This window comes from Phoenix dactylifera, chromosome 1, assembly GCF_051530095.1.
Source record: "Phoenix dactylifera cultivar Ajwa chromosome 1, Ajwa_hap1_PhDact_Kaust_v1.1, whole genome shotgun sequence".
In the NCBI taxonomy this organism is placed as follows: domain Eukaryota; kingdom Viridiplantae; phylum Streptophyta; class Magnoliopsida; order Arecales; family Arecaceae; genus Phoenix; species Phoenix dactylifera.
This window is the reverse complement of record NC_143190.1, coordinates 4,883,920-4,911,516: the sequence shown is the minus strand read 5'-3', so window position 1 is coordinate 4,911,516 and position 27,597 is coordinate 4,883,920. Positions and strand designations below refer to the sequence as shown.

Sequence of the window (27,597 nt, the reverse complement as noted above, 5' to 3'; positions counted from 1 at the left end):
GATGCAAGTTGTGACCTACTTTGAGAACACCATGTCTGCAATCTTTCATTCACAATCTGGGTTGGGCTTATCACATCCACCAATCACTCCAAGATAGGATTACCATTGGTTAGATACATATATACATGATAGTTGTGCACAAACTATTATCTCTATTACTAGTAAAAAAGGAGACATCAATTTGAAACTTAACCATTGAAGGCATTGCTTTCAGATATCAAATAATTTATAGGATCATAAACAAATCAGTTTTGTTCTTAGCATGTAGCTGCAATGAACTAAGCTCTCAATCTATCTTCGGATTATTGTGCCCAGTCCATGATGTTAAGATATTGTACACTAGCAACCAAGCTGCCCAGGTGTTTAATGTGTTGGGACCTTGATACTGGAGTGTTTCCACTTTGCATTGCTGTATCCAAGTTGTATGTCTGGATCAATCCACATAAGTTCTCAAACATCCAATAGCATGTAATTGTATATCGTTCTACTGATGAGTGAAACCTTTTTTGTATGTTATCTATTACCCTTACCACATTAAATTTGGACATATTCATCTCGGGTGGTTTGTGGACTCTTGTCTTTCTAAGTAACCTAGTTGCAACTAAAGTTTGCCAGTCCTGGCCATGAGAAAAGGCTTGGTTACCAGGTTAGTGAGGACATGAGGTTAGAGGAGCAGGAAGAGTGGAGGGCAAGACGGAAGGGCCATCCCGTATGGTGTTTTTCATTTGAGAGCCTCCACCTCCGAGTTTTTTCAAGGTTAACTTCGACGGGGCTGTCTTGGACGGAGGTATGAGGGGCGGTGCAGGTTTTGTTATTCGGGACCCATCTGTCAGAGTCGTGGCTGCAGGGGGCAGTCAACTCTCTGACATATCGATTCAGGATGCGGAGCTGTAGGCTGCTTGGGCGGGCCTTCGTCATGCCCAGTGTGTTTTACGAATTAGATCCATCATCCTGGAGGGAGACTCGGCCATTGTCATCAGTTGGATCCGCGGAGGCCCAAGGAGTATTGGTTGTGTCCACCCATTGCTCCGAGATATCTGGGCAATGGTAGGGGATGGAGGAGCCTTTCAGGCCAAGCATGTATTTCGTGAAGCTAATGAAGTTGCGGACTAAGTGGCTGCTTATGTAGCCAGTCACTCCGGTAGTATCTTGTGGGCTGGTGACGAGGAGTTGCCCCGGGTACTCTAAGATATTTTATTTTTTGATTTATTAGATGTATTCGTATTCGTCAGATATGATCCATCCGTTCTAGCAAAAAAAAAATAAATAAATAAAAATAAAAAAAAAAAGAAAGACGGAAGGGCCATGTTTTGATGGGACTGCAGCAAAAAAGCTGAGTAGACTTCTGGGTGTGGCAGCTCTTTCTTCCTTCTTTATGATGGAAGCCATGATTTTATTGCAAAGAATATGAGGATGAGGACAAGCTTCCAACGTGCTAGCTGCACGAAAATGAGAGCTGGGCCAGATGGTCATGGAATAAAATCAGAAGACTATGGTGGAAAGTCTCAATGAACAGTGCTAGCGACTTGAAGAAAAAATTATTCTTTCTGCACAAAGTAAGGTTGGGAGGAAAGCAAGGATCATCATCTTCTTGCACAAGAGGCAAAATGGAAGTAGATTTGACACCATCCAAAGAGAATCGAGATCTTCTTGCACAAAAGGCAAAATGGAAGTAGATTTGTCACCATCCAAAGAGAATCGAGTTGGAGAATAGACACAGATTTCTCTGTCCTTCCATGTGATAAAACATCACGTAATAGATGGGCATGTGTCAAGATACAGTTAAGGCACTAATATGGCTAAATCTCATCTACATATCACAAGTTGACTTGTGGCATAGCATGAAACCAAATTTAGTTGGACTTATATTTCTTGGATGATCCATAAAAGGAAAGCTGAGAGATAGCTTTCCACTTGATACAGGACTCTGAAGAATCCAACCTCGGTGGCATATGGATGCTGCATCTATAAATTTCTGTATGGCGAACGAAAAATTGAATTTTTGTACTCTCTTCGAATGAACTTACTAATGCTGATCTCTAAGAACTCTAGAATGAAAGAACTGAATGAATTAAATAAAATTCAGTGTTTAAAATGATTGGAGGTAGGCTCTATTTATAGAGTTCATGGTGACTATTCAGAAAAGAGACCAAATGAAGAGGCATGTTATTTCTATTCAAATGAATAGATACATCCCTACAAATAGTCATGTATTTCATGCTAACAGTCATATCTTTTAAATGAAAAGATGCTTCCATGCAAATGAATAGATGCATCTCTTTTGAAGAGATACCTCTTTCAAGAAGCAACCTTTCAAGTAGGTCACTTTTGAGTCTATTTTCTCATTCATCTCTTATTGTCTAACTGTATAATGATGGGGGTGGAGCTTTGCTTAGATGCTTCTCTGAGTTGAATGAGTAGTTCGATCGGTTGATGATGAGGATTTCTGGTCAAAGCCAGCACTACTACCTTCACAACTCTTCGTCAATCTGTCATTTCCTCGAGCTCTTCCTCCAGATGTCAACGCAGTCCGACCACCCCGTGCAGCAGAGTTGGCTCCGGTCAGCTTCATCCCAACAGGGCCGGCCCAATTCTTAGGCGACTGAGGCGGTCGCCTACGACCCCGGCCCAAAGAAGGCCCACTGCAGGAAAGGCCTTAAAGACAAAATGGAAAAAAAAAAAGGCCCCCCTGGAAGTTCGCCTTAGGCTGGCCCACTATAGGGAAGGCCTTAAAGACAAAACGGCCTTAGGCCTCCAAATATATTGGACCACTTCTGCATCCCAACCCCTTCTTTAGAAGTCTTGGCATGTTTTAAACCTTTTAAAAAGAAATCAAACTGGAGTAAAAAGAACGCCCTTTCCTTTGGAGCCCATTTCATGCACGCCAAAATTCGCACAGGTTACTTGCATGCTTGGCTGCAAGAAATTTTTCTGCGCACCAATTGAGCACGTACTTCAAACCATTTTTCTTTAACAGGGAATTTGACAGACCAGACTTCAAGCTTCAGCTAACACGTTAAAAGATCAACGATTGAATTGGTCATATTTGTAATCATGTATATTGTTTTAAACTCCGACTATCTTAGCAAAGGTACAAGCATGAAGCTAGCGATATCAATGGCAATGACCAGAATATATATTGAAATAGACTGTTGTTATTGTACAATTTATAGTACAAAATTAGGACTAGCTATCATTTTTCACTTTAACGAGCATGGTGCAGAAGAAGTGAAGAACCAACATTTGATTAAATTCATGAATTGATAACAAGGAGGTGAAGGGATAACCTCAGAGAGAATTCAATTAAAACAGAAAAATAAAATATGAAGAAAAATATTTGGACAAGTTGTCAATTTATTTGTTGATTTTAATGTTAATTAGTTTCTCGAAAATCTATGACAATATAAAGAAGAAAAAGTGCTGAGAAATATTAGCTAAGATATAGACGCTATGTCATCTTCTATCTTGAGAAATTTTAGATTGGATCGACCAACACAATAACTATAGTTTTCTGAGCATAATGATGGATCCAGCTTTCTAGCATCTGAAACTTGGTTCAGTTCTCAAATGTTTTGGTAATCTAGATATTCAAGTAACAACTTTTGCTCCAGGCCTAACATTTTTTGCCTCCATTGCCATCAGAAAATTATGAATTAGACTGAGGAGAGAGATGAATGCTTGCCGGCATTTTATGTTCCTAAAATTAATATCAGCGTTTGCGCTGTTTGTTGCATTATGTTATTCTGTTTAATCTATTATATTTAATTGACATTAAATGGTAAAGATATTATATGGGTAAATGATTAGACTAAAGGAGAGAAAATTTTCAGAATTATTAGTATGATCAAAACAAAATCCCCAGGTAGAAATTAATTTTGATCATGTACGAGTGCATGTAGGATGCAAAAACAAGAAATAGCAACTGCAGCAATGGTCATAATAACAATAAAAATATATGATCAAAATTCACAAGAATCAAAACAAAATTGATGTTAGTAACCTTCATATTAAAAAAGAAAATGGATAATAGCCTCCAAATGCTACATGCATATGCTGTAAATTATCATTTACAATGGATGAAACTGATGAATTATTCAGTGATCTATGAAAAAATTGATTAAAATTCATAATTTTTTGGACAATTGTAATGCTGTTGGGTAATTTATTAGTTGTGAGTGAATTATCATGTAATTCAGAAATTGCGACTATGGCTATGATAGGTAAGCTATTAGTTCTATATGCCATAGATCAAAGAATCACTACAATGGCACCATTCAAACACAGCATGAACCATTTACTTTGTAGTAAATAATGAATCAATTTGTATTTCCTAACAAAAGAATCTTCATATCTCTGTACACTGAATATTCACAAAATCTAAAGTTTTATATGTTCTCTCTTTTCCTACTGTTCAATCATCTGAACAATTAGAAGGATCTCTTTAGTCCCCTAAAATCCGCAGTTCCAATGCAGTCCCCCATCCTCCTCGCGCCATTCAAAAGCTTCAGTAAATCGCTTGCCTTCACCTTGGTTGCACCACTGCATCCCACCTGCAACAGGAGCAATAGCTTCTGAAATGCCCCCACTTGGAGAGTCTCCACCAAGCACTCTTCCCCTGCTATCTCCCCTCTTTCCTGCTTACAATTCTTGCAGAGCTTCCACAGCGCCGAGACGGCAAACTCGGTTGCCATGTCTGAAACACGAAGCAGCTTCTTAACCAAGACGGGCATGGCGAGCGAATGATCATAAGCTGTCTCTCTGCCTTTCTTGCAGTTAAGAACTCCATCAAGGACAGCCAAAGCCTTCTCGACCATGCTCTTATCTGAATCAACGAGGATCTCTAGAAGCAGGGAGACCAACCCCATCTCCGCAAACTTCGTTGCAGTGATCTCGCTTGAGGAAACCAAATAGAAGGTGGCCACCAAAGAGGCTTTTGTGGCTTGAGGTGAAACAGGTTGCTCGATAAGTTTGACCAGTGCTTCGATCAATCCATAGGTCTCTGCCACCAGATTGACACGGTCAATATCCAACGAAGATACGAGATCTTTTAGCATCAAGGCAGCATTAAGCCTTCCTGCCAAATCTCCACATTTTAGGATCGAGACCAAGGATTTAAGAGATTCGGGTGATCCAATGTGCCTGTGAGCCTCCTTATCAAGAGGAGAGAAAGCAGTCAGCGCTGACAGGAGCTCCTCCAATACCCCTGAGGTTGAGCTATCAAAAGATCCTGCAGCCAATTCACTGAAAGAGGCTGACAGAATATGGACAGCACCACCCGAGATGATGCACCTCCGATTCCGCTCGCTCTCCCTCCCCAAAGCTTTGATCTTTGCCACCAATTCTTGGCACCGGACATGATCTCCTCTCGCGCTAGCTGAAGCGATCTCTGATAGCAGCTCCGATACCTGGGTCGGAGCCACCGGGATCCGCGGTGTGGGGATTCTTTCGATGCCTGATGAGCGATTTGAGACACACCAATCTTGTATCATCCTCCTTAGGGAGTGGTTGGGTATGAGGTCTTCGGTCGTTAGCACCTTGTAGGTGACCGGGCATGTCTGTCTCCCAAGCTCGAACCATGTCTCGATGCTCTGTCGGTCGTAGGTGATTCCGGTGGACACCGTCACCGGATCCTTCATAAGGTCAAGCGATATTGGGCAGCGGAAATGGGTTGGGATTGATGGCTCCATGTTCAAATTCCCGGCCGCAGGGTTCCTCTGGATGAAGGGGATCTTCCGGCGGGGTTTCAGGGCCCTCCAAGTTGAGGCCATGGTAAGAGAGTGAGAGAAAGAGAGAGAGATTACGAAGGAGAAAGAAAGAGATGGATTCAGAGAACTCACACTTGGAATGAGGAGGGGAAGAAAGAGAGGCAAGGGGGTGTTTATATGCGTGTGTGAGAGTCTAAAAAGTTTTGAACAGCGTAGTAAACGCGGACGGTTTCAAAGCTTTGAATGTTGACCGTTGAACGTTTAAAGTTGTGAACCGCGGAAGGAATTTTAACTGGGTCATGGGTTGGAATTGACCCACGTTTGACCAAACCTGAGTCAACCAGTCGGAGTTTCCTAAATGTTCGTCATTTCCGTGGTCGGTCGGTCATCAATCCATGCACGGTTCTGAATTTTGAAGATGACCAATAAGGCCATTTGTGTGATAGGCAAGAAACAATATTGTATGTTTTTATGGTGCATATCTGTACATAATTTCACAAATGAATCTATAGATAAGGTAAAGATTTAGCAAGATCATGATGGTTCCAAAGTATATAAAGTCATGTTCAATGTAACCATTTTTGAAAATTTTGAAATACAAATTTAGCTTATACGTATATATACATATCTATATACACACACACACACATACATATATGACTATGATGTTTATATTAATTACAAACCAAAATCAAGAATTTTTCTGTAGGGTGTTTTTGCGTGTATATCTTTCTAAATATTCGAATATGCAAAAATATCTTCCAAAAGTGATATTTGAATATATACCTTCATAAAACACTTGTTTTGCATGTATATTCTTCTTCTTTTTGTTTCTTACATATGTACCTACAACATCTAACACGGTTAAGAAATTAGTAGTTTGAAGTTAAATGATTGAAATACTCTTAATAGATAGATATATAAAAGAAAAATTTATAGAGATATACATGCAAATAGCTACTTTACAATAGTATTCATGCAATTTTACATATTTAATAGAGTATATACACAAAAAATTCTTTTTTATTTTTGTTGATTTCATCTTGTTTTAACATTTAGATTAGCCAGATGCATGCTCCTCAATGTCTTCTATGAAAGAAAGTTTTTCACTAATTATGATATTATTCTACTTTGTTCTTCTTCATTTATAATCAAACATTTACCTAAATATATATATAATTTTTATTCCTGAAATAAATCAAAATAATTTTTTCAATCTCAAGCAAAATAAAATAGTTTAGAACACTAAACTTTATTTTTAAAACAAACATTTTTTTTAACATTTAAAAATAGTTTTTATTTCTTAAAATAAAGCTTAGAAAAAAAAACTGCTTTTTAATTTGCCTCTTTTCTTTTTTTCTTTTTTCTTTTTTCTTTGGTGAAAAATAGGAGGGGGGGAGGGATGAACTCAGCAGCCCTACTGGGCCTCCCTTCCACTAGGAAATGTTCGATGCAGGTCGCAAGTTTCCGCGTGCCCTTTCCGACCCGTGGGCTTCCTCCATTGAGACCAATACCTATGTGTGAGTACGTCATCTCAGCACCATTGAGGCTACCAGTAGACCAATAAACCCTTTCAGTTCACGTGTCCGAGCAGGGAGCATCCGGTCTCCTTAATTTAATCGACGTCCACACGTTTCGAACTCGGAACCACGGAGTAGGAAGTAAGGTCCAGTTTCACTGAGCTACCACCTTAGTTGCTTTTAATTTGCCTCTTCAAAATACATTTTTGTAAGGGACTCCTCCTAGTGAGAAGATGGCTCCTGACAATCGGAAGTTTTGAGAGTTGAATTTTGAACTATATAGGACGACTCCCGAGATTCATGGAGACGACCCTTCAAGTCAGTCTTTTTGCTCGGTCACCTGCAGATGACTTTTGGTCACCTGGATATGACTCCCGATCTTAATAGCTCCTTGACGTATGAGGCCACTTCTTAGTAGCTTGAGATGACTCCTAATGGTTTGCAGTTAGCTCGGTTTTTGGAAGATGACTCCTGATCTTCTGGAGATGACTCCTGACATTCTATCGGTCAGCTATTTAGAACTGGGGATGACTCCAGGTATGCCGAGACGACAACTAGTCTACAGCTCCTTCCATCTGGTGGTGACTCCTCGGTAGCGCAGTCGACGCTTGTGAACTGGAGGCGACTCCTGAGGCACCGAGGATAACTCCTGAGATCTGTAGTTCTGCGCTAGTCCCTTGGAGATGACTTCTAACGTCATGGAGATGACTCCTCCCTGATTTGCCAAAGATTAAGGTCTGGGAGATGACTCCGTTCCAGTTGGAGATGACTCTTGTCTACTCTGTACAGCTCTCAGATATGAGAGACAGCTCCTCAAATGAGCTTGAGACGGTTCTTCATCTATGAATCTTCTCCTCCATTCAGAGGGGTCGACTCCTCCATCCTAGGAGTCGGCTCCTCATAGTAAAATCTTGTAACTTTCTTTTTTCCTTTTCCTAAGGCAAATTCAAACAACTTAGTATCTCTCAAATGATCTTCCCTTTTTTATGACAAGACGTTTAAGTATATGCAATAAGAACATAATTTACCTTAGGCTACTAAATAGTATCAGATCCTACATTGAAGTATATCAGAGCATATCACTGAGTATATCAAAGCACTAGAGTTTGTCCGTTTTAAAATTTTATCAAGTATTGTAGCACTGTACAGGAGCATTGTATGTTCAAAGTATTTAAAGTTTCAGATTTTCAAATGTATCAGAATACATGGTTTCAGAGCATTTTAAGGATTCAGATTTCAAGTTTCAGACTATAAATCACCCCTTTCTTACAATAGTCCCCCTTTCAGATGATACTTTCCTCATTCTTAGTATTTTCCCTTATGCATTTAGGATTCTCCGCTTATTAGAATCTTTTTGGCATGCATATACTCCCCCTTTTTATCAACATCAAGAGCTGGGAGAACGTATCATAGCAAGTAAAACATGAGAAAAGTATCAGAGTAGGGTATTCAAAAATAGAGAGCACAAACAACCACTCAAATACACAGATATAATTGAAATAAAGAAACTTTTATTTTTACAAAAGAAGTTTACAAGTACATGCAGAAAGCATTTACATTCACAGATAGAGTCCTACTCTCTCTTCTAAACTAGAACTACTCTCCCCCTTAGGTTTAGTGGATCCTTTCCAGGATGCAGGACCTGAGGGTCTAAAGGATGGTCTAGATATGGTTTGTTTGTAAGAAAATATATAAATAAATCTACCTCATCCTGTCAGCTTAAGCTTTTAGGATAAGTGATGATTTCAATATGGCATTCAGGGGCCTAGCCCAACATGGGGCCTCTAGGAGGCTGAATTGTAGTAGAGGTGGGCCTATTTAGCTGCTCGACAACTTTGTTCAAGCTTTTGGATAACTTTAGTTGAGGAGACAAGAAGGGTATCATTGAACTTCTGATTCTGCTCCTTAAGTAAACCAAGTCCCTTCTCCACTTCAGTGCCAAGCCTTCTAGCAGCTGCCTTGAGGTTCAAGTTCTCTTCATAGGTAATTTTCTCCACATCCTTGACCTCTGATTCCAAATTGCTCACCTTTAGATGTAGATAGTCCACCTTTGTGTTGATGGCACTGAGTTGGTAGTTGATATTGGTTATCATCTCTATAAAAGTGCTGCTTTGTGGCGCAATTGTAGACTCCCTCTGAGTAGCTGCATTGATCCTTGGATCATTTAGAACTCTTTCTGCCACTTTGATGTACACCTTCTAAGTCAGAATGTTCAGTACCTGCTGAAGAAATTTCTGAGTGAATCTTTTGAAATTCTCAGCCATCACCAAATCCTCTGTTACCAGTGAACCTTCTCTGATGATTCTCTCATAAATTCCCTCAACGACCTCATCATCCACTACAAAATTACCTTCAAGCTCAGTCCTTTCTTCATTGACTTGTTCCTATGCTGGAGCTGAAGGTCCTGAAGGTCCCTTCCATAGGGGCTTCCTCTATTCTTTCTTCTTCTTCTTCTTCCTCATTCCCCGTGACATTCCCTTTGATCTTGACCTATTCTCCATTTATCTTGTTATATCCCATTTGGAAGAGGGTCTTCTTATTGTATATATCAATCTTACCTTTTGTTTTAGTAATTTATTTTGAAGGCATTGTTAAAACAATACTCATCAAAAGCACAACAGCTATCATAACAAATTTAGAGGTAATCTATTAATTATATTTTAGAAAAATGCGTATCTAATATCATCTCTTATTTCCAATGCAACTATTTTCCGAAATAAGACTATGTTTTATCTATCTCAAACTTCAAATCTATATACCAATTATATCAATTTGTCTTGATCTCTAAATGACATATCGAGACTTAAAAGCTTGTGATAAACAGATACATATAAATGGTGATTTCAGAAAGTGGAACTGAGTTGCCGACTCTTATCTTTTCTACTTTGGGACACGATTGCCCATCAATGGATAATTTGTTTTCTTCTTGACTTAAAAGACCAATTTGACTTTACTTTACATTGTTTTATTGGAGATTGCTATGGTGCTTTTTTTTACTTTTTTTTTCAAAAAATAGAGGATCATCTTAGCTGTCTATTTTTGGTGAGTACAATCGAAATTTCAAGTCCAAATGCTTCTACCCCTCTCCGATTCATTGGGTGCTCCATTTCCTACAACTTCCTCTCTAACTCCTCCCACCCTACCCTTCTGCGCCTCCTCTCTCTCTCTCTCTCTCTCTCATGTTCAACTTCCATCATCCCCTCGATTAGGCGATAATCCCTTCTTCCACTTCTACCATGGCCCAAATCCACATCTTATGAAACATCTGGGGCTTCCTCTCCTAGCACCACCTCATCATAGCTTTTTGTCAGCCCATTCAACTCAAATCTCTTAAAACAAAATTAGAAGACAGTAGAATTGCGAAAATAAGTTTTATGTTTTTTTCTTCTTTAATCGATAATCTCCATCTCCTAAACTAAGGTATATAATTCTTATTTATAATACCAGTGATGTCTTCTCTTTCATAATTTGGATTGGATTCCTCTCCTAGTTTGAATAGCACTAGATCTTCAAAAGTAAATTGACTAATAAAAATTAATTAAAAAAAATAAAATTCTATTGAAGGAAGAACTCAACTTTTACATCAAATTTACCTTATGTCGTCCTACTAAATTCTTCACAGATTGGAAGATAACATCCGATCCAAGCCTTTTCCAAAAGAAAAGTTTTGGTCTAACTAGCCTGGTTCAAAGGCTAAAAGATGGAATTTTGGTCCGATTAAACCTCTTAGGTTATTGGCCCAAAGTTATAGCTCTCAAAAATTTATTCAATTTGTTTAAAAAAATACTTCAATCAGACATTGTGTGACCAAATTATGGCTTCTAAAAGATTGGTCTATGACTTGGCTTTTCAATATGGCAGATCTTTTCCTTGGACTCTATCTAGTTCTACTCGTAACAGTCAATATGGTCTATATTGAGTCTAAAGATCCTTCTCGATCAAAAAATTTTTATTTAAAAATTTAACTTCCGCTAAATCAGCACCAAAGGATGTCTACTTTTCCATCGCGTGATTTGACCATCGTCGCCCGCTGCTAATGGGATGTATCTAGACAATTACAGCTGAGAGCTGGAACGAGGCTAATGGTGTTTTCTTGCAACATGCGGATGCGGGCCAAGATATGGGTCCCATTGGTGGTTACAAGTGGACCAAATTAGGCTTGTGGTACTTTGACGCGTGGCCTCCTTCGCAAGCATCTGGTGGAGGTGGCTGTCATCTATTTAATTGCTAAAAAGTAGAAACAGTGAAGTGGTTGCGCAGCCAAGGTGTAACTCTCTGCAGTGGGCTGGGATCCTGCAGAAGGCCCGAAGCGAGTGGCTACAGTTTCTTCATATGATACGGCAGTAGCTGGCCAATTCGAGAACTTGTTAGGAGGCCATTAGAGCGACTTGCACAGCGCATCAGATTTGGCTGACAAGGAACGCTCGTACTTTCGGTGAGCGCAGGATGTCATCGAGGTTTGCTGCGGAGCTTGCTCGTGCATAGGCCTCAGAGATTATGCCCACCCCCTCTTCAGATAAACCTTTGATAGCTCGGGACACCTAGGGCCCCCATTCTGCCTCGGCAGCCCCCCAGATGGTGTTTTTCACTTGGGAGCCGCCACCCCCGAGCTTCCTCAAGGTTAATTTTGACGGGTTGGTGTTGGACGACGGTATGCTGGGTGGTACATGCTTTATCATACGAGGCCCGCACTCCAGGGTGATGGCAGCAGGTGGCTGCCAGATGTTTGACACGTCGGTTCCGGAGGTAGAGCTGCGAGCTGCCTGGACGGGTATGCGTTATGCGAGGATGGTTCTGCAGGCCAGTTCGATCATCCTGGAGGGCGACTCGGCCACGGTTATCGGGTGGATTCAGAGGGGGTCGACGGGTGACGGTACAGACCACCCATTGATCCGTGACATAGGGATGATGATGAGAGATGGGAGGGCCTTCCAGTCTAAGCATGTATTCAAGGAAGCTAATGGGACGGCCGACTGGGTGGCGGCCCATCACTTAGTGTACACTCTTCTATCAGGGAAAGGGGAGCTGCCACCTGCTCTCCGCGAGTTGTCGTATTTTGACTTTTTTGGATATATTCGTACACGCATCGTATGAAATACCCATTTTTAGCCCAAAAAAAATAAAAAATAAAAAAGGTATAACTCTCTCATTATTATTAAAGGAGAAAAAAAAAAGCAATAAAAAAATTTACCTATAAACTTTACTACTTTTTGCATGTACAACTTTTTCCCTTTCTTTTGATAAAAGGCATGACAATGCTATATCATCAAGGCATTGCTTGTAAAAGGAAGCAAACAAACAAAAAGGCATCACCGTAGAGATCAGAAACGCATAACATCAAGGGTCGATGATTGGAGCACCGACCTAGCAGGTTGCCCATCTCCATCAGCTATGGAATCATCATCATATTCCATTGTCTAAATGACCGGGACCACCATTGCCCTCCCAACCTAACCTATCCATTGCTCTTTCTACCATCCAATTATTCAATCAATTTTTTAATCAATCAATGAATCAATCTCATCTCCCCATAGAGAACATAAGTTTCTTATTTCTTCACTCCATTCAATTAACATCATACGCACCAGCTGTGTTCATACATGTAATGACGAATGAACCAAACATCGTTCATACATTTTATTTAATGATAAATATTTATATATGCATTGGATTAAAAGGGAAATGTTGATGAAGAAGATGCAGGCGAAGTTGAGAAAAATCACATGATGATGCATGGATAAGCCGGGTCATCCTCGCAGACGATCTTATACTCTTCACGGTGGACAGGCGCTGGGCCCCACCCCCAGCCGCCGTAGAGACTCCCACACGAGCAGCACCGCAGCCCGTCGCTGTAGCCGGCCGCGTAGCACGGGCACGGCCGCCCGCAGCAAACCGGTTCTGGGCACTTGGGCCGGCACGGTTCGGGGGCAGGCGGTGGCGGAGGAGCCGGTTTCGGCGGAGGCGGTGGCGGCGGAGCAGGTTTGGGTGGAGGCGGTGGGGGCGGAGCGGGTTTGGGCGGAGGTGGTGGGGGTGGAGCCGGTTCGGGCTTCGGCGGTGGGGGCGGAGCCGGTTTGGGCGGAGGTGGTGGCGGTGGAGCCGGTTCGGGCTTCGGCGGGGGTGGAGGAGGGGGCTTGTCTTCCTTGATTTTGATGTCTTTTATCACCTTGCAAGCCTTGCACCAGAGCTTCTTGGAGAGGTAGTGAGGGTCGAAGGGGCCGGAGATGGTGACGGTGTTGTTCTTCTCGTCGTAGTCAATTTTCTGGATCTTCTCTCGATCTCGAGTGCAGCGATTCAAGGAAGAGAGAGAAGGATTATAAGCACCAAGGCCAATGATGTCATGATATCATGGAATGCTAAAGCGTAGGGAGAAAGAAATATCGTTGCATAATTCCTTAATTACGTACCTTGGAGCCTGCATAGTACTTTTTGGATCTTCTTGTAGCAACGACAGCATTGAAGGTCTACTGTCAAGATTAACGTGGAGATCTTTGATATACAGAAGAATAGAGAGAGTATTAGAAGCGAAGAAAAGCATGGAAAACACAGAAGAAAAGAGAGATTATAACTTCAAAGAAATTAAGAAATGGTTGTCTATCTATAACAACATGGTTTCTTTACTGGTGCAGAAGGATTTTAGAATTGTCGATAATTCATAAATAAATGAGGCTTGGTAAGAATTTGAACAGTCAAACTGAAGAACAATTAAAGATGTTATATGGAATGCAAGCTAAAATTTAAAAAAAAGGAGGGATTCGGAAAAAAAGAAAGAGCCAAAGTGGTAGATCAAAGAACAATTAAACCTCAAAAGCACACCAAAAGAGCAGAGGAAAGACCTTCAAGCAATAACAATGCAATGGACCAATTTCGGTTAATAAAAAGCAACAAAAGAAAAGGTTAACTCCAAGAAAAAGAGAATTACATAGAATTAGATGAGAGACATCCAAGCCCATACTTTATCCTCGGATTCTAGCTAGTGATAACAGCAAGAAGTAAATGAAGAAAATCCCAGAAATTAAGGAAGAATATATCTATCCATCAAAAAGCATTAACACAAAATAGATAATGCACAGCTATAATCCAAATTTAATAGATTATGGAAAAAAAAAAAAGTAATGATTTAGACGAAATATTCTGAAAGACTCTGGAGATGCAATGATAGAACAAAAATTAGTAAAAAAAAAGGAAGAAGACAAAGCATCACAAAATGAGTACTATTATGTAGAAAAGAAGACAAAGCATCACAAATTGAGTATCGTCACATAGAAAAGAATGTCTCTAATGAGAAGGAGATTTAAGAGAGAGTAAGATCAAGCACCTTCTCTGCCATAGGCTCGAATGGTCAGAGATCCCAAATTTGGAGATAGGCAGCGAGGGGGTTTGGAGGGAGAGAGGAGTGCTACTCAAAAGATGTGGATGATCAAAGGAACTGATAAAGAACCTATGGATCCAACAGGTCACATCACGTATAAGTTTACTTAAAATTTTTGCATGACCAATGGATAAAGGTGCCACTGGACTATCGATCATGCAACTCCACTTGCACAGCATCTACAACCTTCCATGTACCATAAAGCAAGCAGATCACATCACATACTACTGTACTTTAATTTTTGCGTCACTAATAAGATAAAAATGGCGACGTCCTACCAATCAACTCCACTTGCAGCATTTACAACCTGCCACATATGCTCTCTCCTGTAACAGTTATACGTATGATGGACTCTTAGTGGAGAAAAGATGAAACACGGAGCAAAAAAATATGGCAAGTCGTCCAATATTAATTATTCTTACCATACTGGTGATAATATTAAAACTTATCTCGAGGTGATTTTACTGTAGCTGCAAGGGTTACGGGTTTATCTTTCTTTCCTTGAATCCATCGTTGGATCATCAGCTGCGAGCTTTGACAAAATGAGAATTTTTTTTCTTTTTTTTTGCATGAAAGATACAATATAGTCCCCAGCCTAAAACATCTTGGCTATAGGATTGTAGGATGGAGGACCTCATTCCTTTTGCTTCTCTATCCTTAATCTTTCTTAGACGATTTCTATGCAGTAGGGTATGTACAAAGATATTCACATGCTTTGTAGGAAATAAGATTGATTAGCTAGTGTAATAAGCCCGAAGTAGATGAGAAATCTAAAGATTAAGAAATATTAATATTATTTTTTTACCTTTTCATCTTGGAGTCATGAATTCATCACATAGATAAGGAGAAACAGTTTCCATAAGGACAGCATCATGAGATATCCCCCATATCTGTATACTGTTGTTGACAATAATATCTACTTCTTGCACTAATGGCTGTGCGTAAAATGTCAATCCTTTCATAATGAAATGTCCAATGAACATACATCATATCACATATTTGTTTGCTAACAAATTATGGATATCTTAGCCAAAATTAGACTTGAGTAGAAGATAGAATGAATATGACTTCATAAACTTTAGTAAAACAGAATTTGACAGACTGATTGATTGCTTAAATATAGATGTGAATATATGATTTTATTTTCTTGAGAGTTAATCTTGATTGAACAAAATACTTTAATGAAAATCACTCTTTTTTGACAAATAAGTGAATTATTGATAGTAAACTCGTAAATTACTTTTTGTTCTTAAAAATTGTCTGTGGATATTGGATTGAGAAAGATGGTGTGCTGTTAGATTGTCTGTTAGGTCATAAATTACTTTATCGAATGAAAAATAGAAACAATGTGCGGTTTGAATCAAAAGGAGAAGATGGAAAGGCTGCTTTAAAGTGATGCACCAAAGTCTTTGCTCACGGGTCAGGACTCTGGCGTCACCGCCCTCCTATCATTGGCCCCCGGCATTTATTTTCATATCATAGTGGCCTACCAAAGCCTACTACGAGATGTTGGCGTCTTTCGTCCATTTATTCCTGGGGGCCAACAGGTTATCTAGAGAGAGACGAAATGTATATTAGGGAAGGTTGCCATCTGGATTTTTTTTTTTTTTTTTTCCTTCTGTCTTTGCTGATTAAACGAGCAGTTCATATTAACTTAAGTACGAACACATCCAATAAAATTAGAAGACAAAATGTTCTTATTTGTCTCTCTATATACCTTTTTGGTCCGGAAGGACATTCATCACTGTCCATCTCACAAATGTTTCGGATCAGGAGTGGTCCGACCCATCCCGATCGAGCCCCACAACTTTAGATTCCAGTCATTAACAATTGGCTAAGGGAGAGGAATGGTGTCGGTGAACTACAACCACAAAACTTTTAGTGACTATTTTGAGGGAACCAATACGTTCGGGTTTGACTGAAGAAAGCTGCTCTTGATTCAACTGGCTGATTCTGTACCATGGAAAACTGGACTATGACTCAACCGGTTTCTAAATTATCACCACCAGTGAAGTGAAAGGGGTCATGTCATCCAACTAAATCCAGTTTCCAAAATGGGTTCTGTTGTTGTCATCGTATCCATATCCTTGAACTGATGACCATCATATATGTTTATGCTGGATGCGAAATTTCCTGGAAGAAGCAAATTGCAGCGGCATCTCTGTCCCTGCCCCACCATTGGCAGACCTAAAATTCCCCCCCCCCCCCCCCCATCTGTCCTTCTTCCTCCATTTACTTGGCAGTAATAAACATCAAGCCACCCAAAATCCATGAGAAACTTGGTAACTGATGTGTTATATTAGCATTCTTATATGAGTACTGCTACCACCAAAATCCAGTTTGATGATAGCGAAGGCCTAGAGAGTGCCGATCAACCTGCACACAGGAAAAGAAGAACAAAGTGTTGTAAAATTATAGATGGAGAGAAGGAAGAACTTATCAGTTGAGGCGTGATTTCACTGTCCTTAAGAATAGATCGCGCCCCTCGGAGAATGGATCTCGGTGTAGCAGGTAATGGCGGCCTATCCTCCAGGATACAACAACTAGATCACTCCAAGCGTACACCCGCAGATGCAGTGATACTATCGAACAGCCCAGAACCGCTCAGGAAGATAGAACAGAGAAGTCCTCTTCGGGAACACAGAAAACAGAAGACTCTCGGGAACGCAGGAAAAACAGAGAGAGAGGAAGATAAGATTTCTTATATACGGGCGTTTTTAAAAGACGCAACGTTTTATCAAGAGATAAAACAAAACAAAAGACGCGACGTTATCAAACAAAATAATTCAAAAAATAAAACCCCCTGCGCGTGATAATCGCAATGCGCTCGGTTAAACGTTTCCGGATCGGATTCGCAAATTTTGGCTTGGACCTCCATTGGGCTCATGCGCGCGTGGGCTACTTTCTTTCTTTGCTTCACCAAGTTAAAAGGTTGAATACTATATAAAGATCTTTTGAGTTTTGTTCCTTTCCAATGTGGGACTAAAGAAAGTACAAAAGACAAAGAAGGGCAGACTCGGAATTTTGAAATATTCCAACACAAAGAAGGTCGCCGGAGTTGATCTTGAGGAGCCTCCGATGTTTAAGTTAGAACTTTGGAGGTCAGCAGAAAAGAGCGTTGTTCAAGTAGCAACCCAAAAGAGAGGAGAGTGTGAATTGGGTTTCTTTTCAAAATTTTAAAACTTAATGACAATTAACTAAAGAAGGTAATGAATATTCAAGCAATTTAAGAATTAGCAAAAATGAAACTATGTGCAGGTGAAAGATGATGGGTAAGTTAATTAACATAGCTACAAATAAAAAAAATAGAAGGCACAACGCTTGAGAAGAATACAACATATTTATAGTGGTTTGGAGTTAACCCACTCTTATGTCCACTCTCCAAGGTCACCCCCTTGAGAACTTCTACTATAATCTCAAAGATTACAATCCAGTTAATTTTCGGGCATTAGCTAAGTCGTTTTCACCAAAGTTTTATTTGCAAAACTCTCGCATAGTTGATTTTCAAGAATCAACCACTTCTAATCCTCTTCGAAGTGCCTCCAGACATTTCACCTGAGTTTTACTCTAGAAACTCTTACAACAATCACACCATTCTTTGAACAACAATTTTCTAAACCTCTTGAAGGTCAGTTACAATAGTTTTCGTGCTTATACGGTGGAGGAAATGGATTGCAGTAAATGCTTGGTTCCAACATACTTCAATGTATTTTCATGGTAGCTCACTTCTATGTTCTTGCCTAATTATCAATCATCATGAATTCAAGGCAACAACTACATTTCACAAGATTAAGAACCAATAAAAGAAAGAAAAACAAAGTAAGGGGAACAATTAGGAATCATTATCAATAATTATAATTATACTAACACATCAACAATAGAATAGCAAAGAAACACTCCATAGATATGACACATGAAGCTTACAATAGAGAACCAATTCATGATAAGAATAATATGAAAAGACAATTACAATTAGAATCAACAATAGAAATAAACCACCAATCTTACCCAATATGGTGATTTCAAAAAGGGAAACTGCAGGAACGATTAATAGACCATGGCCAAAAAAGATCTTGATGTAAGAACAAAGTGTTTAGAAGGTAAATTTTCCTGAGGCAGAAACATTAAAAATATGTGAAGTCTTTTATTCTGGTGATCTGCTATACTTCACATGTTTAGCCTTTTTTTTGACAACCAATTTCCTTGATTATAAATTGTTTATTTTCTTCTTCTTCCTGTATGTAGATGCTAGTGTCCGAAGACATCTTAATCTATATTATTTTACAAAAAAATAAATCTGATTGTTTTGTAAAATAAATAATATATTATATTTTCTATGCAAATTCACTCCTCTGAAAGAAAATATACCAACCCTAAAAATAAAACTTTTATTAACACCATAATATTCCGGTTCATCTAACTATAACAGTCTATAATGATTTTAGTCCCTCATCATGACAAAACATCATGATTAATGTACTGAGAAAACATCATTATTGCAACCTTCATCTCATGAAGGATTTTCGCTATTATCTTAATTTCGATCAAAATGGTGGGGACTTTCTTGAGGTCTTTGTGGGCTCGGCTACATTATTGCTGTGGGGTGGGAGAAAAATAAAGTAGCGAGGCTTTTTGACAAAAATTCTGAGTTACTTTCGATTGAAAGGATTAGGATCTGAGAAGTCCTAGTTGAATAGTACACAAATAAGCGTGATTTTTTGGACATTTGACGTGGTCCCATGAAGCTAAAGAAAAGGCATGGGAAGAGCTGGCAAGCATACACCATTGCTACGTCCTATGATGAGGAGCAATGATAGATGTTGGCCAAGATATTCTATTCTAGGTGTGGCCTATGCATGTCTTCTTGGATATTTCCAGGAGCTCTTCCATGTCAAGTTGACGTATAAATGTTGTCAGGATAGTGAGTTACGTACCCAATATGAAGACCCCAAAGTTCCAATTGAAAAGCTACTCATTTACGCTTTCTAAGACACAAACTCGGCATGGGCACACTAGCTCAGGAGGCGGACGTAGGTTATAGCCTGTGATACAGTTACTTATATATATCTACTTCTAATGGATAAAGAAACTTCTTAGGCCCCATTTGGTTTGGAGTTTAGGGGATTTATTCTCGTTTCTTTTCCTTTTACTTTTATCGTTTTGTAATTTCCTAGTTTTAATCTCCTTTAATGGAAGCTCTTTTGCACAGAGAACAGATTCATGCTTGATGACTTTAGGAAGAAAAGAATCGATCAAGTTAGTCTTGCCACTGACAGACTTGGAAAAATCCATGTGTTCATTTACTTGAACAGAAATCTCATCAGTATTTCTCCACCATGGAGAAAGGTGGGCAGTTTCATACTTATCAGCCCAAGCATCTTAATTGCTAAAATGTTCCTACATGTTGTTAATAAATACATTTAGTAGCCAATATGCTTGAGCCAATTGGCTTGAAATTCTTAGAGTTTAGAGGTATTTGTAAGAAGGATATGCATAAAAGTGGATACTTACAAAATACTCTAATTTTGAGTCTATACTAGATAAAGGACTAGTGCTTGCACAAACAAGAATGGTAACAAAAAAGTAGCAACATGTATCAGAAACTGCAATGTTTCGAGCAGCAGTCCACCACCACACTCAAATATCTTCTTGTATGGTCCAATATAGAGATGTTTTTTCGGCTCCATAATTCATTTGTGATGCATACTCACCCCCCATGGCGGAGTTCCTACTTAGATTGGATCAATTCCCATGGTGCATTGGCTTACCTAAGATCGGCCCTTTAGGGCATCAATCCACCATCATGCTGTAGTATCTCCCCATATGGTCGGATACGGAGATGTTTCTCTGGCTCCATAGTTCATTTGCAATGCGTGCTTGCTCTCCATAGTGGAGTTCTCACTTAGATTGGACCGCTTTCTATGGTGTATTGCCCTACCTAAGAATGGCCCTCTCGAGCATCGATCGGGTCTGCTGGCATGCTCGAATATCTTTCCAAATGGTACGATACAATCGAAGATGTTTCTTCGACTCTATAGTTCATTTCCTAACCATGCTCACCCCTCATGGCAGAGTTTTGGTTTATTTTGAACCGGTTCCCATGGTGCATCATCCTACCTGAGATCATCCCTTGCCGGGCAGCGATCCACTAGCATGCTCGAATATCTCTCGGTATAATCTGATACAGAGATATTTCTCCAGCTCCATGGTTCACTTGCAATGCATGCTCACCTTCTATGAGGCAGTTCCAGCTTAGATTGGACCACCTTAGGTTCCACACATTTAACACCTGTATGCATATTGTTAGTCCCTACCTACATACACTTAATATCCCCCAGAAAGAAGTTAGGCCCCAACTAAGACAGTACATAATTAATCTTGCCTTGCACACATTTAAATTCTCCCAACATAGCTTTGCTATCGACACAATTAGTTCCTACCTGCACATAGTTGATATTCCCCATCACATAGTCCCCACCTGGACATACTTAATATCTTCCAACACACAGTTAATCTTTCCTTGCACATATTTAATTTCTCCTTGCACATAGCCAAGATCTATTGTCAATATTGTGATAACCCAATCCGATTAACTGGGCCTGGTCCACTTGACCAGCCCACCAAAAAAAAAAGAAAAAAAAAAAAAAAAAAAGGCCGCATGGACTCTCGATGGGAGCCTTCTTCCTCCCGCAAATAAATTGTTTCATTTCTCTCTCTTCTCTTCTTCTCCTTCCCTCTCTCCCCCACATTCTCTTTCCAATTTCTCTCTCTATCTGAATTTTCTCTCTCTAGGACACTGGACAAAGCTTAGTTCTTGGGGGGAGGCCATACTCCAAATTAATTTTTCAGGAATCCAAAATATAAAGGTGCAACCTTGAAAGGCTTTGCAAATTAATAATTGTTTCATGAATCCAGCTTAAAGATCATGTTCTCTTCAGCTCTCTTGCATCTTTCTACCTTTTCTTTTCACCCTTTATAAGGTTTAGCTTGAAGAGTATTGTTATGATGTTGGCAACATTAGGTTCTAATTATCACTTTGTTCTATGTTTTCAATTAAACGGTTGGCTTTGCCTATTTTGATTGAGATGGGGTTGCAAAACCAACAAAAATGTTCAAGGCTTTAGTCTTAATCGAACAATCCATAGGGACCCAAGAAATTGTCATAAATTCAGGAATAGTTTTCAATTGGAAACTTTCATGCATCTGATTTACAGAGTATAATAAAAAAAAATGACTGGATGTTCACAAAAGACATCTAAAGTAAAAATTTACTAAAAGCATACCGAAAAATGGAATTGCTTCGGATACAGTTTACATGGATTGAAGATTATGCATTGTTAGCATATTACTTGAGATTAGGCCTTCATGACCAGAAACCAATGGTGTGAGGCAATGCAACAAATCCTTTCACTTTGAAAATGCTCCCCACACTTTGATAGTTTCCGCATGCTAAAGATCATGGAGGCCTATCTACATAATACTTATGGGCTAGTCCCTTGCATAAGTAAATAAAGCAACTTCATCCAAAGGCCGTTTACTTCATCTGAAGGTTTCCCAAAGCTCACTTCCTTGAAATGTTTCTTGAAGTGTCAATGTGATAAAAAGCAACTTTTTGTCTGCTGAATTAAATTTTGTTTGTCCTTAGTAACTTGTTAAATTAAATGTAATTTCTTTTAATCTGAACAAGAAGAACGAAGTAATTTTTTTGACTCACTGTACTCAAATCTCTCAAAAAAAAAATAGGAAAGTAGTAAAAAAATGGCAAAAGTAGGGTCTAGGTCTTCTTTTCTTTTATTAATGAGTCATTAGTTGAGATACATAGCCTATATTTATACTAGAGAGATCTATCTTTGCACAATTCGGGTTAGATTCTCTTTTAGTTCAAACAAGACAGTTTTTCCAAAATAGACATGACTAGTAAAAATAAACATGGCAAAGCTAAAATTCTATAAAAGATATGTCTCGATTTCTATATCAATTGCCTTCAATCGATCTAAATTAGGACAGACATTCGATCACAATCTTTCTTGAAAAAGAAAGTTTTGGCTTGACCAACCTATTTTGAGGCCTAAACGATGGAATTTGTCCCTTATCACTCGAAACACTGCATCCTTTATGAGGTAGTACCCATCATAGAACTTTAAAAGTTATTAGATGAAAAAAAAAAATTATATAAGTCGGATGCCGTACAATCGAATTATAACCTCCAGAATTTTGCAATACGATTCGGCTTTTTGATGTGGTGCATTTTGCTCTTGCATCTTTTCTAATTCTCACCATAACAGCCAGAGTGATTCATATTGAGTCTGATGATCCTCTTGAATCATTTTTGAAGTTTTATTTTAATGAATTAAATTTTGTGAGGCACCTAGTTTTTCTTGATCCTTTGAGACAAATTATATGTGAAATTAAATTTGATTTGTCTACATGACCTAGACTATAAAGTCTTGCATTTATTACTTGTAGAGTTTAGATCAAATCACCTCTAGGTAATATCACTACTCTTTTATTCACTACAGAGTATTGTATTCATGATAATGGAATTATCTATGCATTTGACTCCTTTGATCCCTTGACAAAATTTAACTAGAATTATATTGCATTTGTCCACATGATGAATAGAGAGCTCTACCTATGCAGAGCCTCCATTTTATTACATATATAATAGATAAATTTTATGTAGAAGTAAATTGCATTTGTCCGCCTGGCGAATGGAGAGCTCAGCCTCCATTTTGGTATATATAATATATTTAGGGCTATGCATCTTAGAAACAATGCATCTCGTTACTAATATTTCTTACATGCTATGCACACGTCTTTCAAAAAGAAAAGGGTCTCTCTCTTGTAAATAACACAAAGTTAATTTATGCAGATTTTTATTTCTAAAAAATAGTTAGACTTTATTAAATTTCTTGGTTATGTTATTTTCTAACCCTAATTGTAGGTCTTTCCAAAGCAAGGTGGGAAAATGAGGTTGTAATAGAGAACTTAATTCCATGGTTGCAAACTGGTGAGTTTAGTATATGATCTGACCTAACTTTATATGATTATACCCACCCAAATCCATTTTTGTATATCTATGGATCAAGATGGCACTGAAATCTAGAATATAAACTACTTTTGAGAATCAGATCAGTTTGAATTTATAATTTCCAACCTCACCCAATTTATAAGTAACCATGGGCTCGTTTGGTTCGCGGGAAAAGAAGGGGGAAAGGTGTGGTCAACGGAAAAGTAATGATATGCCTCTTATTTGGTTGGAGTTTTCAAAGAAGAGAGATGGAAAAGTTGTATTCCCATTGGAATATGATTCCCACATTTAATGAGAAAGTTTTTTTCATAAGAAACATGAGAAAGTTACTTTTTCATGAGGCAGAAATCACTCCATCTTTATTTTTTTTTCCAAAAAGGCCATTCAGCATTAAAGAGGCATTAAAGATCTAATTTTTTGGGTATAATAGGAATTACACATAACTTTTTCAGAAAAGTGGATGGTCAACCAAATATAAGCACTTTGGAAATCTGTCATTTTTTCATGTTTAACCAAACATGCCAAAATACATTCTCAGGCATTTTCTTTCTAGAATTTTTTTTTTCAGGAATCATATTCTTAGGAGGAAAATGCTTCCCGCGAACCAAACGAGCCCTATATCGTAATCTCATTCAAGCAATCTAACCTAGATCCAATATGCTTTACCCTTGGACACCCTAAAGAGGGCTGCAACATGGTCAAAAGTGATTTAAAGATGCCATTAGTTCTTTAGGGAAAAAAAAGAAAAATCAGAGAGGAAAAAGGCTGGTAAGGCCAATCATATGGAAACCGAGACTTGAGTATAGCTTGAGGGTACTGTTGGAAAAGGCTTAATGAACAAAGCATCTCGTCTAGCCCTAGATATGAAGACCCAACTCGTACTTACGTGGTTGAGCTAAAGTGTCCATTCTATGCATCTTTTGTATAGGAGCATGGTAGACAGGTCATAGGAAAAAGTTTTAGGCCTGATCACTCCTTACTTTACTTAGTTTGATGCTATGAGACATTAAGAGATGTGCATCAATTGGGTCTTGTATCTTTCACACAGAGGCTGGAAATCAAGCCAAGCGGGCCGAGCCTCATGCTTGCCCAAGCCTAGCCCAAAATTTGTTGGGGCTTCAGGCAAGACTTGGGCTTGAAGTTTCTTTGTAGGTCTTGACCTATGCCCAAGCTTGGGCACAGACCAAAGCCCAATCAAGCCCAACCTGAATAAGCTCGTTTGGCCTTATTGGCCAATAATGCTGAGTCCAACTTGAAAGACTCCTGGCAAAAAAATCCTAATAATGTAGTCAAGCCAAGGTTAGACCAGGTTCCAAGCTCGAGCTTCGGTTAATAAGTCGGCCTTGGGGCTTTGTGTTGAGCCTTAGCGAGCCCAATCATTAGCCTGAGCCCTCCCAAAAATTTACTTAAGCACTATTTTCAAGCACAAAGCTGACTCAAACAATCCCTAGCCTAGCCCAAGCCCTAACTTGAGTTTATCCCAGCTCAATCGGCCTCGGGCTATCCTGGGCCCATTTACAACCCTGCTCCCCACTCATTTGCATGTCAAATTCGAAAGAAGGCAAAAGATCTACAAGCTACCATCTAAAATAGAAAAAAAATAGAAAGGAAATAGAGAAGAAAAATTATATCATTATCAAGGAGCAAATTTTATTAATTCAAAGAAAGAATTGAATTCTAGAATTCAAAATCGCAAGAAGTCAAACAAAATAAAAGAGAGCAAGCAAGAGAATTCTTCCCTAGCTTGGTGTAATCCAGTGTGATCTCCTCTTTGGAGAAGACCATGAGAGCGGCTTTCCATTAGCTTGAGCTCCTCGTATCTCTTGGCTTTTTTGGATATTAGATGGATCTTATGCTCTTCGGTTTTTATTGATCCAGGTCCATATCAAACTTGGACAAAAATAAGGGTCTTAGTAGAAGGAGGGATTGAGAGCCAAAGACTGGATTCATGGTAGATTCTTTACTCGTTGAAATGGATTACCCCACTCCTTGATCTAGGAATAAGTTGATCGGATCGATTTCCTGCTAAAACTTGAATCAAATTGTTGTAAAAAGAGATCCAATCAGACCGGATTGCTTTTACTCGAATTCGTGTCCTGTCCATACTCGGTTGCAACGAAAAGATCTTCCTCCACCCCTCCAACCAGATTATGTTTTCCCTACCTCAACACCGTTTCTCCAATGCATTTCCTATTTCTGAGAGGTAACATGCCCTGACTCGTTCCTGTTCTGTTCTGAATACAATCGCTAAACACCCAAAAGCATCAAGGCGGGTCACACTGGTGTGGGGTTTGTTATCAGAGATCAGGAGGCCCACTTTATAGCAGTTGGGGGTCGACGAATCTTCGATTAGAGTGTAGTCGGCATTGAGGTCAAAGTCACATGGAAGAGCGTCTTCTATGTGAGGCACGTACTGGGTGCAGATTGTATTATATTGGAGGGAGACTCAGCTTCGGTAATTGAGTGGATCCAGAACTCAAGTCATACGGATGGCGAGTTGCGACTGATACACGATATTTATAGCCTCCTGGGGGAGTGCGCCTCCCATCAGGTTGTCTATATCTACCGTGAGGCAAATAGCGCGGCGGATTGGGTGTCTTCTTTTGTGGTTCACCATTTTGAAGATTTTGTTTAGGACAATTATATCCTAGTCCCGTCTTTCTTGTATTCTCTTTTTCTTCCTTCCTTCCTTCCTTCCTTTCTTTTCTGTGTGAGGCGCTGGTACACCCAAAAAAAAAAAAAAAAAAAACCCCAAAAGTGACCTCGGACAACGCGTCACCTATAACACAAACTAAAAAACTCACATGCCGTCGCTGGCCTGCAAATGATAACTCCCACCCACACAAAGGAAAGAAAAATCATTGTCATTTAGTGTAGGACAAGGGTTGAATATTTTGCGCCAAAGAAGGATTCCCCGTCCTTCCATCCACCATTCGATCGCAGAACGATTGCTTTATATGTAGATGGCACCATCAGATTGCTTTAAGAATTGTGCAGAACATGATTCAACGGCTTTGAAATTTGTTACCCATGTTCTTCCATATAATTTAAAGTAAATTGCTAAAATCGGTCTATGTTCTCATAATGCCATTTATTATATTAATATTTTTTTATAAATATTAATTATATTATATTACATATATCATAATATATTATATATTATTTATATGATAACATAATATATTATGATAATTTGTATTAGTGTAATATATTATTATAATATATAATATAATAAATATATTATAGGGTTAGAGGTATTTTAGAAACAGTAAAAAAATTTTTGGTTAATAAAAAATAATTTACCCATTTTTAAGGTATATTTTTTTCTATCTTATGGGTAAATCCTATCTATGAAAAAATAATTTATGTAGAGAAGCGTGAGAAAATACGGTCAAGTTAGTAAAATGTCAACTTTTTCATAATATTTATATCCATCGAGGCCCTTAGCGTGGAATTTTGCTCTGCATCTCTCTCTATTCTTAAGAACTCAACAAGATGATACCACCTCCATTCTATACAGGTAGCGCTTTGTATGGTGTTCTTCACCTTGGAGACCATACCCTCTAAGCTTTCTTAAGGTCAACTTCGATAGATCCGTGCTAGACGACAGCAAAAGAGGAGGTGCTAGGTTTGTCATTAGAGGTCCGAACTCTAAGATAGTGGCCGGTGGTGACTATCTATCAGATCTTTGATACTTTAGTTTCTGAAGTAGAGCTGTAGGTTGCTTGGGCCGGCTTGAGCCATGCTCAGCATATGCTATAAGCCTGCTAGGTTATATTGGAGAGTGACTTGGCCACCGTGATCAAGTAGATCTAAAGTGGCCTGAGTGGCGATGTAGGGGGGACACCCTCTGCTTCAGGATATTTGGGCTATGGCAAGTGATGTTGTAGCCTTTTAGGCTAGGCATGTGTTCAGAGAGGTCAATGGGGCCGCGGACTAGGCGTCTTCTTATGTGGTCTGTCACTCCGGAAG

The 27,597-nt window shown here is 39.1% G+C and overlaps 1 protein-coding gene and 1 pseudogene across 2 annotated transcripts; both read right to left on the bottom strand.

The window, feature by feature from the left end:
- Positions 1 to 4,293: 4,293 nt before the first annotated feature.
- LOC103700874 (U-box domain-containing protein 21 pseudogene) lies at positions 4,294 to 5,866 on the bottom strand (annotated as a pseudogene). Its single transcript, XR_015976346.1, has one exon. The product of XR_015976346.1 is annotated as a U-box domain-containing protein 21 pseudogene (transcript).
- Positions 5,867 to 12,756: 6,890 nt separating this feature from the next.
- On the bottom strand, positions 12,757 to 14,705 carry LOC103700875 (uncharacterized). Its single transcript, XM_008782771.5, has 3 exons — positions 14,541 to 14,705; positions 13,630 to 13,711; positions 12,757 to 13,501 (listed from the first exon to the last, which is right to left on the bottom strand). Exons 1-3 carry the CDS (start codon positions 14,550 to 14,552, stop codon positions 12,945 to 12,947), a joined length of 651 nt encoding a protein of 216 aa, XP_008780993.3. The 5' UTR covers positions 14,553 to 14,705; the 3' UTR covers positions 12,757 to 12,944.
- Positions 14,706 to 27,597: the final 12,892 nt, after the last annotated feature.

Bases quoted from the DNA above. Each gene is read 5' to 3' on its own strand.
- LOC103700875 (XM_008782771.5), bottom strand. The intron at 13,502-13,629 runs GTACGTAATTAA...GCTGCACTCGAG, and splicing joins AGTACTATGCAGGCTCCAAG to ATCGAGAGAAGATCCAGAAA.